The sequence below is a fragment of the Lissotriton helveticus genome, chromosome 7 (genome assembly GCF_964261635.1).
Source record: "Lissotriton helveticus chromosome 7, aLisHel1.1, whole genome shotgun sequence".
Classification (NCBI taxonomy): Eukaryota; Metazoa; Chordata; class Amphibia; order Caudata; family Salamandridae; genus Lissotriton; species Lissotriton helveticus.
This window is the reverse complement of record NC_136068.1, coordinates 54,536,371-54,552,346: the sequence shown is the minus strand read 5'-3', so window position 1 is coordinate 54,552,346 and position 15,976 is coordinate 54,536,371. Positions and strand designations below refer to the sequence as shown.

The 15,976-nt window shown below is 43.8% G+C and overlaps 1 protein-coding gene across 1 annotated transcript in view; it reads right to left on the bottom strand.

Annotated features, from left to right (window-relative positions):
• LOC144768022 (alpha-2-macroglobulin-like protein 1) overlaps positions 1-15,194 on the bottom strand; it is a 409,313-nt gene extending 394,119 nt beyond the window's left edge. The window contains exons 1-2 of the mRNA XM_078651420.1: positions 14,993-15,194; positions 1,872-2,055 (exon numbers count right to left, since the gene is read on the bottom strand). Coding sequence (XP_078507546.1) covers positions 1,872-2,055; positions 14,993-15,060 — 252 coding nt within the window. The 5' untranslated portion in view covers positions 15,061-15,194. The remainder of the gene's footprint in view (positions 1-1,871; positions 2,056-14,992) is intronic.
• Positions 15,195-15,976: the final 782 nt, after the last annotated feature.

Here is a 15,976-nt window from a genome sequence, read left to right as displayed (position 1 = left end):
CAGCGCCAAAAGGCCAACGCGCGGGAGCGCGAACGCACCAACAGCGTCAACGCGGCCTTCACCCCCCACGCACAACGCCACCACCCACATCGTGTCTAACTGGGCTCTGGTGAGAGGCCCCTCCTTCCCTTCAAACTTTGTTTTAGACTTTGCTGCCTCCCGTTCTGCCTTGGCGCCTGTGGTCTTTCTTCCCTGACCCCCTGGTCTCCGGATTGGAATCCTCTGCCTCAGCTCCTCATGAACGATGAGGCTGCGACTTTGCTGCGGACTGCCTTTCTCCCCCTGGACTTGCTGGCTATGTCAGCCCTCTTCCTGGACTTTCGGACTTAGACCTTTGTGCTCCCCACAATTTTCTTTTTAACTTTTCGCTTCTTCTTCTTCCTTTCTCCTCCGCCATTTTAGCAATCTCTGACCTCCCCCTCTGTCCTTTCGACCTTTCTATTGTCTCTCCTGTTGCCTCTGACACACTCCTCACTGTCTTACTCATTTGTCTCACTTTCCTGCCCTTCTCTGTCCCTCCCTCGGTGCTGTGACTGCATCCCCCTCCGACCCCACTTAATGGAACTCTTCTTTTCTGTATATAGAGATAACTCTAATCACTATTATATGCATTAGACTTTTGTACTCTACTATTCCTATGTGACTCTTAGAGTATATCCATTCGTATTCCTTCCCTATGTATATAGAGATAACTCTAATCACTAGTAAATGCAGTAGACCTTTGTACTATCTACCATTCCTATGTGACTCTTAGAGTGTATCCATTCATATCCCTTCCCTATGTATATAGAGATAACTCTAATCACTAGTATATGCAGTAGACCTTTGTACTCTCTACCATTCCTTTGTGATATCCCTTCCCTATGTATATAGACATAACTATAAACACCAGTCTCTTCTTTGTGTGACTTTACATCTTGTACATTTGCAATTTTTTTTCTGTGTATATCGTTTATGTAACGCATGTAATCCTAAGTCCTTATGTTTTGCAACTGGTTCTTATGTAAAGCGCTCTGACACCTTCGGGTAAAGTTCGCGCTATATAAAATCGCATTAAATAAATACAAATAAAAAATAAATAAATAAAATGTAAGAAACCATTATCAGCTTTGGGATGCCTCTACATGCCCATTGTACAGCCATAGCTGCAATTTCCCTGGCACCAAGGAAAATATGAGGAATAATTCTCCCCAAGACCCCTTGCTCCAATATCAGCTTTAAATATATTGTGGTAAATCCAACCATGTTTCTAAAGCCATCAGCTTATTAGTTCTGAAAATACAAACATTTTCATCGCAAATATGCAATTTTTAATTCTGATATGCATTTTTTAATTCAGCCAAGAAATAACATCTGTATCAGTGGCTGGGCTGTACACAGGAGAGCTACTCACGGGTAGTTGGAGAAGTGTGTTCTAGCACACTATACATGAGCGGTGAGAATGTTTCCCATGAATCTAAATGGAACTTGGCTCAAGACATCAGATGTTGTTCAATGGTAAGGGAGTGAGTTGTTCTCGCGCTTTAGTTTAAACAAGTCTAAAGTAGTTCCTAATCTCATCCAGCCTCATCATTGGTTACAGTGGCGCTCATTGGGGTAACATCTCAAAAAACCCACAAGGAGACTGTAGCACATTAGTGCTGAAAGAAACTTGAAGACGACCTATCAGAAACCTTGAGCCAATGTACCCATTTTCCCCCTTCCCTCACCTGTGTCCATCTAAAGGCAGTTCAGATCACTCCTGGTGGTGACTCATTGCAGAGCTCGGTGGATCCATTGCTTCCAGAGGTTTGCTTCATCTACCTTGAGCAGGTTGGTGTATTCATAAATCATTGTAGTTACAATATCATTGAGACTAGTGTGACACCTACCTGGAAGGGCGCACACTCGAACAGCACGGGGGCCTCAACTGTTTTCCTGACCAGGGTGTGGTTGTGGGACGTGGTCCGGAGGGTGACAGTAAGTTGCATCTTCTCGGTCAGTTCGCTGATGTGGATGCAGACCTTCTGCCATCGAGACTGCCGCAGGAAGGCCGGTATGATCACAGCATAGTGCCTAGTAGTGGAGAAAATCGCACAGTCTGATCAGGAGATCAAATAACATTGGATCACAACTCTTCCTGGACATAGGAAGGGGTTATCTACTCACTTTATTATACACCAACCACATTTTCGGTCAAAAAACACTTGCAGTGTACCACCTACTTCAAGTAGGTGGTAAGCCACACGCAAATGGGAAGGGATCCCCAGGGGACCCCTTCCCCTCTGCGATTGTGGGCAAGAATAGGGACCACTGCGTGCTCTTAAAAAATAAAACAGAAACGTTTCATTTTTCTTTTTTAAATGTATCCCGTTTTCCTTTAACTCCTTCCGTGCTCATGATGGCCCCCGGCCGTCATGAATCACGGTGGGTGTGTGCGTACAATGGCCGGGGGCCGTCCGAACCACGCCCGCGATTGGAATGTCCAGCTCCGCAGTGGAATTCGCGCCGCAGTCAAGGTGTTAAGAAAAACTGGTTGCATTTTTTTTTAAACTGCTTTATTAAAAAAGCAGTCACAGACATGGTGGTCTGCTGACCCCAGCAGGCCACCATCCCTGTGAGTGCTGGCCATTCCTAATGGGGTTGCACAGAGCACCTGCCTCATCAAAATTAATGAGGTAGGCAATTTGAGGCCAAATTAGGAATCGCTATCAGTGTTTGAGACACTGTTGTAAATTGCATTTTGCGAGTGGCAAAATGTAAGGGTTGTACATCTGGCCCATGGTCTGCTAGCCTCAGTTCTAGGAAATAAGCCCAATAGGCACGTGGCTTTTTAGTTTGTTTTTTTGCAGTTTTATATAGCGCAAACTCGACCCAAATGTATTGGAGCGCTTTACATGAGCACCAATTACATTACACAAGTTCACATTCATTTTTGGCAGGCATGGGGATATTAAGTGATTTGCCCAGGATCACAGGATGTTGAATGTCGTTGCCGAGACTGGTAATTAAATATGGTAATCGTGTAATTAATTTTAGGTGTGTGTTTTGGGGGTTATAGGGCTATAGGGTGGTAAGTAGTTTATTTATTTTTTATTCATAATTGTTTGTTAATTGATATTAATTAAATTCATTAAAAATGTATTATGATAATTGTGTAATTCATTTTAGGTGTGTGTTGTGGGGTTTATAGGGGTAATGGATGAGAAGTAATTTGTGTTTAATTAATTATTATACAGTTGTTAATTAATGTTAATTATTTGATGTTTATTTTGGGTAATTGTTTTTTTATTGCGTGTTGTTTTTACTTTTAAAGGGGTAAAGGGGGGTAGTAAATAGATTTTGATTACTTTATTATTAGTTGTCAATAGCAATGGTTTTTAATTTAAAAATACGTTTTATTTGTGTTTTATTATTTTATAGTTTAATTTAGGGGTGTGTTGTGGACATTATATTGTTAAAGTGTGTTTAGGTAATTAATGTTTATTAGGTCTTTTATAAATAATATTTATTTAATTGATTATTAACTATGTTAATTATGGAAGTGACTTTAATTTAAAATGTTGAAGTGTGTTGTTATTGGTGTGGTGTTATAGGGTAGGAAATAATACTAATACATTTATGTTTTAACCCGTTAACCGCGGCAGTAATTCCGCCGCGGGGCGGGCGTTTCCTTGCGCTGAACGTTGAACATGCGCAGCACTAGGAAGGTAGTGCGCTCGACGTTCAACAGTGGACGGCAGCACGTAAGGTGTTAATTAATGTTTTTGTTTGTAAATATTTTCTAGATTAAAAGACAACACTTTCCCTGCTGTTGCAATCACAGGAGTGAGAATAAAATGTTTTACTCCTCTGCTATCCAATATTTTCCCTACTGTTGCTCTCACTGGAGGGGGAATAGTAATTTTTACCTCTCCGCTATCCAACACTTTCCCTACTGTTGCACTCACTGGAGTGGGAATAGTAATTTTTAACCCCTTCACTATCCAGCAGCACTTTCCCTATTGTTGCACTCACTCGAGTGGGAATAGTTATTTTTACCCATCCGCTATCCAACTCTTTCCCTACCGTTGCATTGACTGTATTGTGAAATGTAAGTTTAAATGTTTTTTATTAGTTCAATGTTTTAATTTATTATAGATGTTTTTATATACTAAATCATAATATATATTTTTATTTTTTATATAATTTTAAACTTTTAACATAAATTAAAAATAATAGTTTATTAATTGTTTTAAAGTAAATATATATGTATAAATATTTATGTGCGTTTATATTTTTTATTACGCTTATGTGTTATATTTTATTACAATGTATAATAAATGTATTTTATTTTGTTAAAATTAAATGTAATATTTAATATTCTTCACACCCAGTCTATGTTTCGTCACAGAAACAACTCAGACACCTTTTCGTGCAAGAAAAAGATTATTTAATGGCAAGTACAACAACGCGTTTCGGCAATTAAGCCTTGGTCACGCTAAGGAAAGCTCATAGTTACCAGGTTTATCTCTATTGCAATCAGTGCACTAGAGAGGAGACTGCTCCTCAAAGTGTATCTACAATTCAAACCACTGTGGCGGCCATTTTGTAATGTCCCCAAATGGATTATACTATTTACAATATTTGCATGTCAAACATTGGTGTTCTCGTAATAGAGTCAAAAGTTATTAATGTCACACCACAATTTAACATTACTAGTCTTACCCCAGTGGGCTAAATGAAGATTGTAAATTGTGAAAGACGTGTTGGTGTAATACATGCACGCACGCACTGAATGGTGTCCCTCCACTGTACATTATTTACAATGTTTACATAACAGATGTTAGTATTCTCGAAATAAAATAAAATGTTTATCCTAAATGTTTATTGTCATGATGGGGAGACCCCTTATCTCCCAGAGAGTAATGAGGGACAGTGCACTCACCTCACAGAGTATAAACAAGATACATATCTCCAGAGCGTAATCAGGGATAAATTCCTCGTCTCTCCGAGTGTGATGAGTGACAGTCTGATTACCCTTCAGAGTCTGATCAGGGACACATTCCTGATCCTCCAGTGTATAAATATTGAGGGACAGTGCCCTCACCTCAGACACTCCTCTCCCATACTACAACTAGGGATAAAAAAAATGTCTCCCAGAGTGTAATGAGGGCCATTGCGCCTACCTCACAGAGTGTAATGAAGGCCAGATGTCTTGTCTCCAGAGTGAAATTAAGGAAAGACTACTCATCTCACAGAGTGTAATGAAGGCCAGATGTCTTGTCTCCAGAGTGAAATTAAGGAAAGACTACTCATCTCACAGAGTGTAATGAAGGCCAGATGTCTTGTCTCCAGAGTGAAATTGAGGAAAGACTACTCATCTCACAGAGTGTAATGAAGGCCAGATGTCTTGTCTCCAGAGTGAAATTGAGGAAAGACTACTCATCTCACAGAGTGTAATGAAGGCCAGATGTCTTGTCTCCAGAGTGAAATTAAGGAAAGACTACTCATCTCACAGAGTGTAATGAAGGCCATATGTCTTGTCTCCAGAGTGAAATTAAGGAAAGACTACTCATCTCACAGAGTGTAATGAAGGCCAGATGTCTTGTCTCCAGAGTGAAATTAAGGAAAGACTACTCATCTCACAGAGTGTAATGAAGGCCATATGTCTTGTCTCCAGAGTGAAATTAAGGAAAGACTACTCATCTCACAGAGTGTAATGAAGGCCAGATGTCTTGTCTCCAGAGTGAAATTAAGGAAAGACTACTCATCTCACAGAGTGTAATGAAGGCCAGATGTCTTGTCTCCAGAGTGAAATTAAGGAAAGACTACTCATCTCACAGAGTGTAATGAAGGCCAGATGTCTTGTCTCCAGAGTGAAATTAAGGAAAGACTACTCATCTCACAGAGTGTAATGAAGGCCAGATGTCTTGTCTCCAGAGTGAAATTAAGGAAAGACTACTCATCTCACAGAGTGTAATGAAGGCCAGATGTCTTGTCTCCAGAGTGAAATTAAGGAAAGACTACTCATCTCACAGAGTGTAATGAAGGCCAGATGTCTTGTCTCCAGAGTGAAATTAAGGAAAGACTACTCATCTCACAGAGTGTAATCAGGGATAAAATCCTCATATACCAGTGTGCTCACCTCCCAAGGAGCAATGCAGGACAGGCTACTCATCTTCCACACAGTAACCAAGGATACACTACTTATCGCCTAGAGTTGAATCAAGGACAGACAGACTTCTCCACTCCCACAGTATAAACAGGGATAGCTTCCGGTGTGGTGACTGACCTATCGCTATTTTCATACACTATGGGCGACATGTAGAATGAAGTGGCGGAGCATGTCGTTAGCCTCCTGGGCTTAACAACACGCTCCGCCTCTTTGGAAACGCAAGGCTGAACCGTATTTACAAGAATGTGGTGCAGCCTTGCGTTTCCCCCTGTGATCGCGCTAAGTTTAACAACTTAGCGCCAACGCAGGCACCATTGCACCAGAGTGCAAGGGTGTCTGTGTGCAGTGGAGGATTGGTTATGTGTAGGAAGGTGTCCTTTCCTGCACATAAACAATCCTAAAATGCCATGTTGTACCTTTCATGTGTGCTGCTTCATGCAGCACACATGAAAGTTACAAAATGGCATTTTTAAAAAGGTTTGTTTATGTACATAGACCTCTTCCTGTACATAAACAAACCATGACATTTCGCTATTTTCATGTGTGCTGCACAAGGCAGCACACATGGAAAAAGCAAAAACGAGGAAATAATGCATTTTTCCCCGTTTCGCCAACTTAAGACCAGGATTTTCCTGGTCTTAATTTTGGCGTTGTCTCCTCTGTACGCCACTCTTGTACATAAGGGGCAGCTTCAAATACAATGGGTATTGCGGTGGAACGCCCACCGCAACACCCAATGCACGCCCCTTTCACGCTAACCTTAGCGTGAAAGGGTGCCTTCTGTACACGGCAGCGTTAAGCCACGTTAATTAGCTTAACGCTGCCTTGTACATTAGGCAAGACCCCTATCGCCATGGGTACGTCACATAAAGGGACGTTCCCGTGGCGATATAGGCTCGTACAAAAGCCCCCAAATTTGTTGAAGGCGGCTGGGGCAGATCCTGCTCATCGTTATTAAGGTTAGGGCATGGCATTGCACCACTCCAAAATGGAGGATTTGCTTTATAACCTTTGACATTTTGAAAACTGGACTGTGAGACTTTGCCCTTATTGGGCAAGCATGTGAGCCTGCTGCCAATTCTTGTAAAAGCATGCTTTGCTCGAAGTGTCTAATGTTTTTTTTAAATATATGGCTATTTAAACTCGTAATGTTGAAAATTAGAATACAAAAGTAAATGTTGGTTACCTCAAAGTGGTGAGTAGAGGGAAAGGGCATGAGAATTAAAATAGGGCAAAAGTCGACGAGTTATGCCAGAAAATATCCCAATGAGGGGTGAATTGGTGTGGAAGGGGGAACAGAGCCATTGTTCTAAGAAGGGACCATCCTAGGAAATTTATATGATTTGAGAGAACGATTGATTGCCAAGCGAGGTGTGGATAGTATATAAAAGGTGGGGAGTGCCCACTGGTGAATTGCTTAGAAAGGGTAGGAATGGCCCCTGAAAGATATGACTTGCCAACAGCAGGCATAAATTGTGACGAGGAAGTCTGTCTTCCACTGAAAAGAGTGTAACTGTCCATGGAAGCTATGAATTGTACAGAGAGAGGGTGAATTGGCTACAGAAGAAGCAAATGACTTCTAGGAAAGAAAATGCACCAGAAATTGGGGTGCAGTACGCCCTAATAACCATGCGGGAGTTCAGAAGGTGATTGAGCAATAAAGATGCATTTATATTTTGTTTTCATTTTGTCACATAGGTCAAAAGGCTATGTCTACTGATAAATTGTTGCTTTTTCTTTTAACATGGAGATTAGTCTTTACTTTTCTATCGCCAACTGCTAATTGAGGGGATTATGTAAAGTGAACTATGTGACAAGCTTGCTGGCTACAGGGAGTGTGAAAGGAAAAGCTGTAGGATGTCATTTTTTTGACACACAGCAAAAATGAAATACCTGTAAATGAACTGTACAAATATTTCAAAATATATCATCAGTTAGGAAAGCATAAACCAAACATTATTTCGTAATTTTGAAGTATGCTGAAAACAAAGATTTTAACGCCTTAACCGTGGCGGCAATTCCGCCGCGGTGCAAGGCGTTCCATTGACTGGGCGGGGCCACGTCAGCCAACGGACGTGCGCAGCACTACGGAGGTAGTGCTTGCGACGGCCGTAGGCCGACGGGCGCAACGAAGGGGTTAATAGGATCAAAACATAGCAATGAACTTTACTTGGTGATGGTCAAATGATAAATATTCAATGACACCCAATTTCCAGACATTATTGTTGGTGTGCTGTACAGTTTTATCATCATAACTGTGCTAGTGTAATGGCCATTTCAATAGGAAATGTGCTGCCTGTAAATGACAGGGGTGTGATTTCTCACAGAAGGACCACACCCCCGAATGAAGATATGGATTGCATAGGTAGGGTGTGGATTTCCTGCAGAATTTGTGAACTGTGCGACGAAAGTCTGAGTACTCACAATGAAGGAGCGAGGTGCTTCGAGGTGTGAATTGTTCAGAGAATTACTCAGAGAAGGTGTGAAGGCGTGACTTTTCCACAGAAGGCGTGAACAGCGAAGCAAATCTGAAGGTGTGAATTGCACATACCTATGAACTGTACAGAAATGGGAATGTTACCTGGATAAGATGGGCTTATAGAAGGCATGGGTGAATATATTCCCAAAAAGAGGAATTAATGAGTCTGGTGAGGACTGAAAAAAGCTGATCCATGCTTGTCAACATATCACTCACTCATCCTTGGCCCATCCCTTTTTCCTTGAACTTTCTCCCCCATAAAATGATTCCCCCACCTCTCCTTCTTCCTGAGTGGTAAGCAATAAGATACATATAATGCATATGTCATATCTATACATAGGTGATACATGGAATATGTGAGATGTGTGAGAATCTCTGTCTTTAGGTTTGACAGAAGCAGCTTAGATGTATCTCAGAACCTGTGTAATCTATGTAGAGATGCACATTGAGCTCAGCCATTGGTTGTTCTAAGTGTCAGTCATCACATGAACCAGCCACTCGCTACTTGCTGGCAGAGAGTTTTTGATTGCACTAAGAATTTATTGGTGCAGCGATGACAGACATCCATGTAAAGAAACACATCCTCTTTTATATACCGCAATTATTGTTTTTCTTTCTCAAGAAAGCAAAATAAAATTTTCTATTAACATCTGATAATTAATGAAAATTTCTCAAGGGTGACTACAGATCAGAAGAGAACCCAGGAAGCAAAAAGTGGTAGCTGGAAGAATTCCTGAAAGGAGCCAGCAGGTTGTATCTGTCAGTCATTTTTCAGGAATGACTGACAACTTCATAGGGTTGGAGCTGCATAAGCCAAATGAAAGGGGCAGGTCTGCACAGTCAAGTAAGGCCGGGGTGGAGTCAGTCGCATGTATTGCACTGCTCTGAGAGCAGTAGCACTAGAAAAGATTTGGGTTCTGATTGATATTTTGCCAGCCAAGTTGGCAGTCATTTAAAAAGCGTTGGCAGGATCTACTATCATGGCGGTTCCTGTCAATACGTATTGCTGTTTCGTGCAAGTTTATTTTTTTATTTTATTTTTGAAAGATAAAGTCTGAAAACAGGATTTTTTTTTCAAAATTAAAAAATAATTCTCTCCTCGTCATTGGAGTCAGCTTCCATAATGGGGGTAGCATTATTTACATTTTACTGTACCTCACCCCCAGGATTTGCCTGGTATGGCAGACAACAAAAAATGACTACATGTCTGGCCATCTAAATTGGGCAGGCAGACATGTAGCCATTTCTCCAATGGTCCTTACTCCCCAGGGCTGTCGGAGAACTTTGGCCACAGCAGAGTAGTTTCAGCTGCAGGCAAACTGATAGTCCGCCCGAAATTAAATTGGGCAGGTGGACCACTGTATTGGCATGTGACATGGGTACCGCTGTCATGTCAGTAGGACTGGGGCAGAGTAATCTAGCCATTTTGTGAAATGGTGCCTCAGACAGGATGGTAAGGCTGGTAAAAGGTCAGGCTCACGTTTAATGGGATGAAGAACAGTTGCCTGAAACTGAACTCTGACAAGACGGAGGTCCTCATCCTCTGCTCCACCCCCTCCACCTGGGACAACTCCTGGTGGCCGGCCACGCTGGGAGCTGCATCGACACCCACCAACCATGCACGCAACCTGGTGTTCATCCTGGACGTAACGCTTTCAATGACCCAGCAAGTCAACACCGTCTCCTCCTTCAGCTTCAACACCCTCCACATGCTTCACAAGATCGACAGATGGATCCCCACGGGAACCAGAAGGATGGTCACCCAAGCCCTCGTCATCAGCATGCTGGACTACGTCAACGCACTCTACGCAGGAACCACCACCAAACTCCAGAGAAGACTTCAACGCATACAGTACGCCTCAGCCCGCCTCATTCTCAACACCCCCCCCAACACAGCCTCATCACTGGCCACCTGAGAGACCTGCAGTGGCTCCCCGTCAACAAGAGGATCACCTTCAACCTCCACACACACGCACACAAAGCACTTCACAACGCCGGACCAACATACCTCAACAAATGACTCATCTTCTACACCCTGAGCCGCCAGCTTCGCTCCGCTGACCTCGCCCTCGCCACCATTTCATGCATCCCCCGAATGACCACCGGCGGCAGATCATTCTCCCACCTCGCCTCCAAGACATGGAACACCCTCCCCATCCACCTCCGACAGATGCAAGACCTGCTGACCTTCAGGAGCCTTCTCAAGACCTGGCTGTTCGAGCAGTAGCAGCACCCCCCCCCCCCCCCTTTAGCGCCTTGAGACCCTCGCGGGTGAGTAGTGCGCTCACCAAGTGCTCTGATTGATTGATTGGTTGACTGGGGGAGTGGCCGGCAGGGTAATTGGTCATTTTGTGGCATGGTGCCTCTGACAGGTCGGTATGGCTGGAGCTGGGTCAGTCACATGGTAGACTAGTCTGGAGGGAAAAGTGGAGAGTTTGCAAAAGATCGATACAGAAGAAATGCTGGTTGGGCTGGGCTCGAGTCAGCCACCCACCAGGGTGAGCCGCTGACAAGCCTTTGTTAGATCTGCCCCAGCCTTACAACCCTTCACGGTCTGGAGCGGGTCGCACAATCTCCAGATTTCCCTCCGGATCAGTCTGCCTTTGCTGTGGAGGGTCTGATAGCAGTTACCAGGGACCAGATAGAATGTTGCCTTCCTTCTTCAGTCGAGGCAAGGCGGCTGTCTAAAAGTCTTTTTTTTAAATATATTTTTATTATTTTCCTTAACAAAACATGTATATTTTTATTTAGATCTGTGTGAAGTTTATTCGCGTATTTAGCAACCGACTGACGTTTTGGACCTGGCTGTAACGTAGGTGCACAGACACTGCAGAAACTTTATTCCGATCTGTATCATGGTGCCAGAAATACCCATAGCATTAGAAGTGTGGACAACGCCCAACAGTTCTTTATCTGGTTTCCTTTTTTATTAAAAGCAAACTTAGACATTTTAATATTCCAAAGGATGAGCGATGTATATGTTGAGCACTCTCAGAAACATGTGCAGCTGAGGCCTGCATTGTAAAAAAGCCTACATTTTGGTTTTCTTTCTAAATTGAAATACCTATCCAGATGCAATAATGATAAGAGGGTCTTCCCATGCCTTTATCATGCATAGGAACACACGTGGTGGCACTGTTAGATGTCATTGGATGTTCTGATTACTACTGCGTTATTTTGCATCTTGACATGTTGAAAATGGGGTCAGGTCAAATAAAAAAACATTACTTGTATTCTTTGTGTTGCTGCAGTACCTTTATGTGATGTTTGCGTCATAAAATCTACAATTGTTTTTGAGCTTTGATACCACAAACAATCCTAGTGACCATGGAACTACAGTAAATAATAATAAATAAAACAAATTAGGTTAAATTTAAAATAATTTGGCATTTTATTTTCTTCTAAAATATTGGAAACAAGCATCTCCTTTGGAGAGACATAATTTATCATTAAAGACACTACACCCACTACACCAAAGTTCTTCGAAAAATCTTATGTGTTGAATGGATGAACACTCATAAGCAGTGGTTAATTTGTAAACATTAGTGCCGGGGCTCTCATCAGGAAGCAGCTTCGACCAGTCCATTTCTCCACAGAACCAACAAAACCTACAAGCAGGGAGATAATGTTGCATAATGGCCAGAGCTGATGACCTCAGCGCTAGCGAACCTGGGGGCATATATGAACAAGGGCTTTATCTCTGCTTTTTTGGCTTTAAAAGCCAAAGAAACGGATATAAAATATTGCCCTATCAACAACAGGGAGCTAAAATGCAAAATCGCATGTTAGCACCCTTTTTCACTACGCTTCATTTTTAATCTCTAATGAGATGCAAAGTAGGCGTTCCAAAGCAAAATAATAGGAGAAATGTCACTAAGCGACATTTCTCCTATTATCAAGCTTCACGCTAACCCTGTTAGAGACAAAAAAAGCAGCACTCACCACGGTGAACGCTGCTTTTTTACGTCTGCTAATTTTCAGACTTAGTCATGTAATCCAATGAGTGGTGGATTACATGGCTAAATCCACCGTGGGCTATCAACAAGGATATCCCTATCCTTGTAGTTTTATCGCTGCATTACCAGCAATAACCTCCCAAAATGCCGCTATTGCTGGATTTTTTATCGCCTAGGCAGTTAGCGTTGTTAATTACGTGATAACCAGGCAATATTATCCAGCGATAGCGGACGTTAACAAAATTCATGCTAAGCGCCCTTAGCGTTAATTTTCCCGGTTCCTTGTTAATATCCCCCCCAACTTTGAGTCCCGTTGTCTGCTCAACATACTGTGATTCCAGACGAATCACTTAATTGACCTCTGCCTACCCAAAATGAATGTCACCTGAACTGGTGCTCAAGCACCGGTGCTAATGATTAAGTGCCGGTGCTCAGCATCAGAAACCACAGGCTCAGACTGAGCACTGCTTGTAAGGTCCAAAAGTCAAGACCAATTGCATTGCAAATGCTTGTTAAAGTGGGGGTTGTGTTTGGCAGCAGAGGTCGAGGTCTACACTTTGGAGCCCACTGCTATAGACACATAAACAGTTTAGTTCCTATTCTGCCGCTTGCCGACATCAAATGATCAGTTGTTCCTATAAAATTATTGTTTACCAATCATCATATTTCTCTGATTTGAGCTAAATTTACATGTATACAATCTTTGAATATAAAATGTAAATATACAGGAAAATTTTTAAAGAATTGTTGAATTTACAAAGTTGAAAAAGAAAAGAATGAGCTAAATCATGAATAGTATAAAAAAAGAAATGAAAATAAAATAACTATATATATTTTTATATTATATGGTAATCTATTTTTGCACCTAGAACATACATGTACTCCTAATTGAAAAAATATATGTTTGCTATTTCTGTTTATATAATTAGTCTTCTATCCCTACGCATAGCAACTTCATTTGTTTAGTAGGGGTCCCCATGTTTTTCCAAAAAATTGACACATAAATGCAGATGTTGTACAGAGATACACAGTAAGGCAGTTTCACACGTACACACAGATCTACACACACCAGGTGCCCTTGCATAGGGACAACCATGCAGATGTTGGTTGATTCTATTGTGGTGTGTGCTCAGCCAGTGTTGGGGGTCACACACAGTCGCTGCCTGCACTGTCCCCTTTCTGTGTATGTGAAGCAAGTGTACACCCCCTTGCATCCTCGCCTCGCTCCTTCCATCCTGTACCCCCACCCCTGGCACTATCTGTCCCCCATCCCGCTGCAGGGAGGCTCTTCGCTAACAAACATCTGCACACAGATGCGCACGTGCAGCAGCGCAGCTGGCTTCCGTAGCACGAGGCAGAGGTACACGACAGGCAGCGCGCGCCCCCTACAGGACTGGGGCAGCATCCGCAGCAGAAGGGCAGGAATCCCAGCCAGAGGGAAATGAGAGGCCATGCCTGCTGCCCACACCTGGGTGCTTTTCAAGCTTCTTTTCTTTTCGGTGTTTGCCAGAACATGCTCTTTACATTGGATCAAATTCACCAGCCTCATTGACCTGTACAATTCTATTTTACTGCCTAAAACACCAGCACCTTTTATGGCGCGACGCTACCTTGTCCATAAAATCAAGTTTATTTTAACTACACTTAAGCCTACGTTTTAATTATTGGTCACAATCCAGTTTCTCCATTGGCCCCAGTAGTAAACACCTCACACCGCACGTGTGGAGTCCCTTCAAACTGGCAGAAGAAATGTGTTATTTTCTCGAAAAATTAGTAAAGTTAAATTCAAAAGTTTAAAAACAGCCCCCACGACGCTTCTGGGTGGGGACGGTGGGTAAGGGGCCAGGACAGGCTGTGTGCCGGCTCGCCCTTCACCCTAAGAGGGGGTCAGGGATGAGTCGGGTCCCTCCCCACCCGAGATGCTATCGGGGAGCAAATTCAGGCGCAGTTAAATAGTTCCTTCTGTTCACGCGCCCAGCAAATCTAGGCCGTGGTCCGGGGGTTTCATGGGGCTGGAGAAAGGACTCAAACCTCAGACCCACGCGTGAACCACCTGGAAAGAACAACAAGACTGAACTTCCCTTTCATCCACCCTAGCAGTGATATCTCAGCTGAGAGGCCAGACATTAAATGGGCATGCGGTCTGAATATCGCTTTTACAACTCCAGAAGGTGTTCTCTCAGCTGAGGGGTAACCGATTTAATGGCAAGGGGGCTGCAGCTCCGACACATCCCGGAGAGCGCTTTCAAAGAGGCGGGGCGGGGGTTAACGGAATGTAGATGAAAAGAAACCCCAGTCCTGAATATGGATAATTCCGAGAGGCCAAGTTCTGAATGGGCACCGATGCGGACCTTCTCTCTGACCCGCCCTTGAATGTCTGGATAGAGCCCTTATATTGCAGTGATAAGTGGCGAGTCTTACGGTTCTGTGGAGGCTTCTGTGGGGGCCAGGAGAAGAAGCGCCCAGACTAGCAGCAGAGAGGGCTTCATGGCGCCGGGGGAGCTGCGGCAGGTCCGAGAGGCCTTGGCTGGACCGGGAGAGGGTGCCCAGTGCCCTTATGTAGCTTCGCCTCTCTCCCGCGTGGAGGTGGGAATGGCTGAACACAGCCTGCTTCCTCCTCTGCAACTGGCCGGAAAGTGGTGAGAGGGCTCAAAGTGTGCCGGAGGTACATCAAACAGCAAGTTTACTGACCCTGTCCTGCAGCTGACTGTCTGGGGGTGGGGCTAAAAGGTCAGTGCGGAGGAGTGCTGGGCACCGGGGCGAGTGCTGGGCACCAGGCCTTGTTTTTGGGGACTTGGAGTTCCTAGTGCCATTGTAGGCAACACCCCCACCCACAGCCAGAGCATGCAAGATGATATAAATGAATACACAACACAACTTTTGTTTGGGAAAAATATTGGTGCAGGTTTATTCCACACAAAAGTATGCAATATGGTGGGTTATCTTACGGCAGCCGGTAGTGGGAGTACCGGCTGGGCGGTGACGTGAGACGGGGGAGGGGCAGGGTGGGGGGTAGTAATGTATGGATTACGAACCTTAACAGGTAAGTAAACATATAAATAAATAAAATAAATTTTGTTGCGCTCACTGCATCGCATTTGGCCGGTTGACCCACTACCGCCCGGCCGGTTCTCCCACCACTGGCCGCGGCTGTCTTACGGGCGATCCAAGGGCAGGCAGCGGTAACCAACCTATGCTGCCCTGTCCGCCTGATGAGCCAACTGGCACTGTGGCGAACCCAATCAGTGCTACACATTCTGGGGTGATCCTCTTTGCCAGATCACGTGACACATTGGTCTCTTATTACTCACGCCCATTTCGGGGCGGAGCGTAGCAAGGCAAGCCCCCGGTTGTTCAGGCCCACAACTGCCCGAAGGACTAGCGGGGCGCTGACGGACTTCTTCC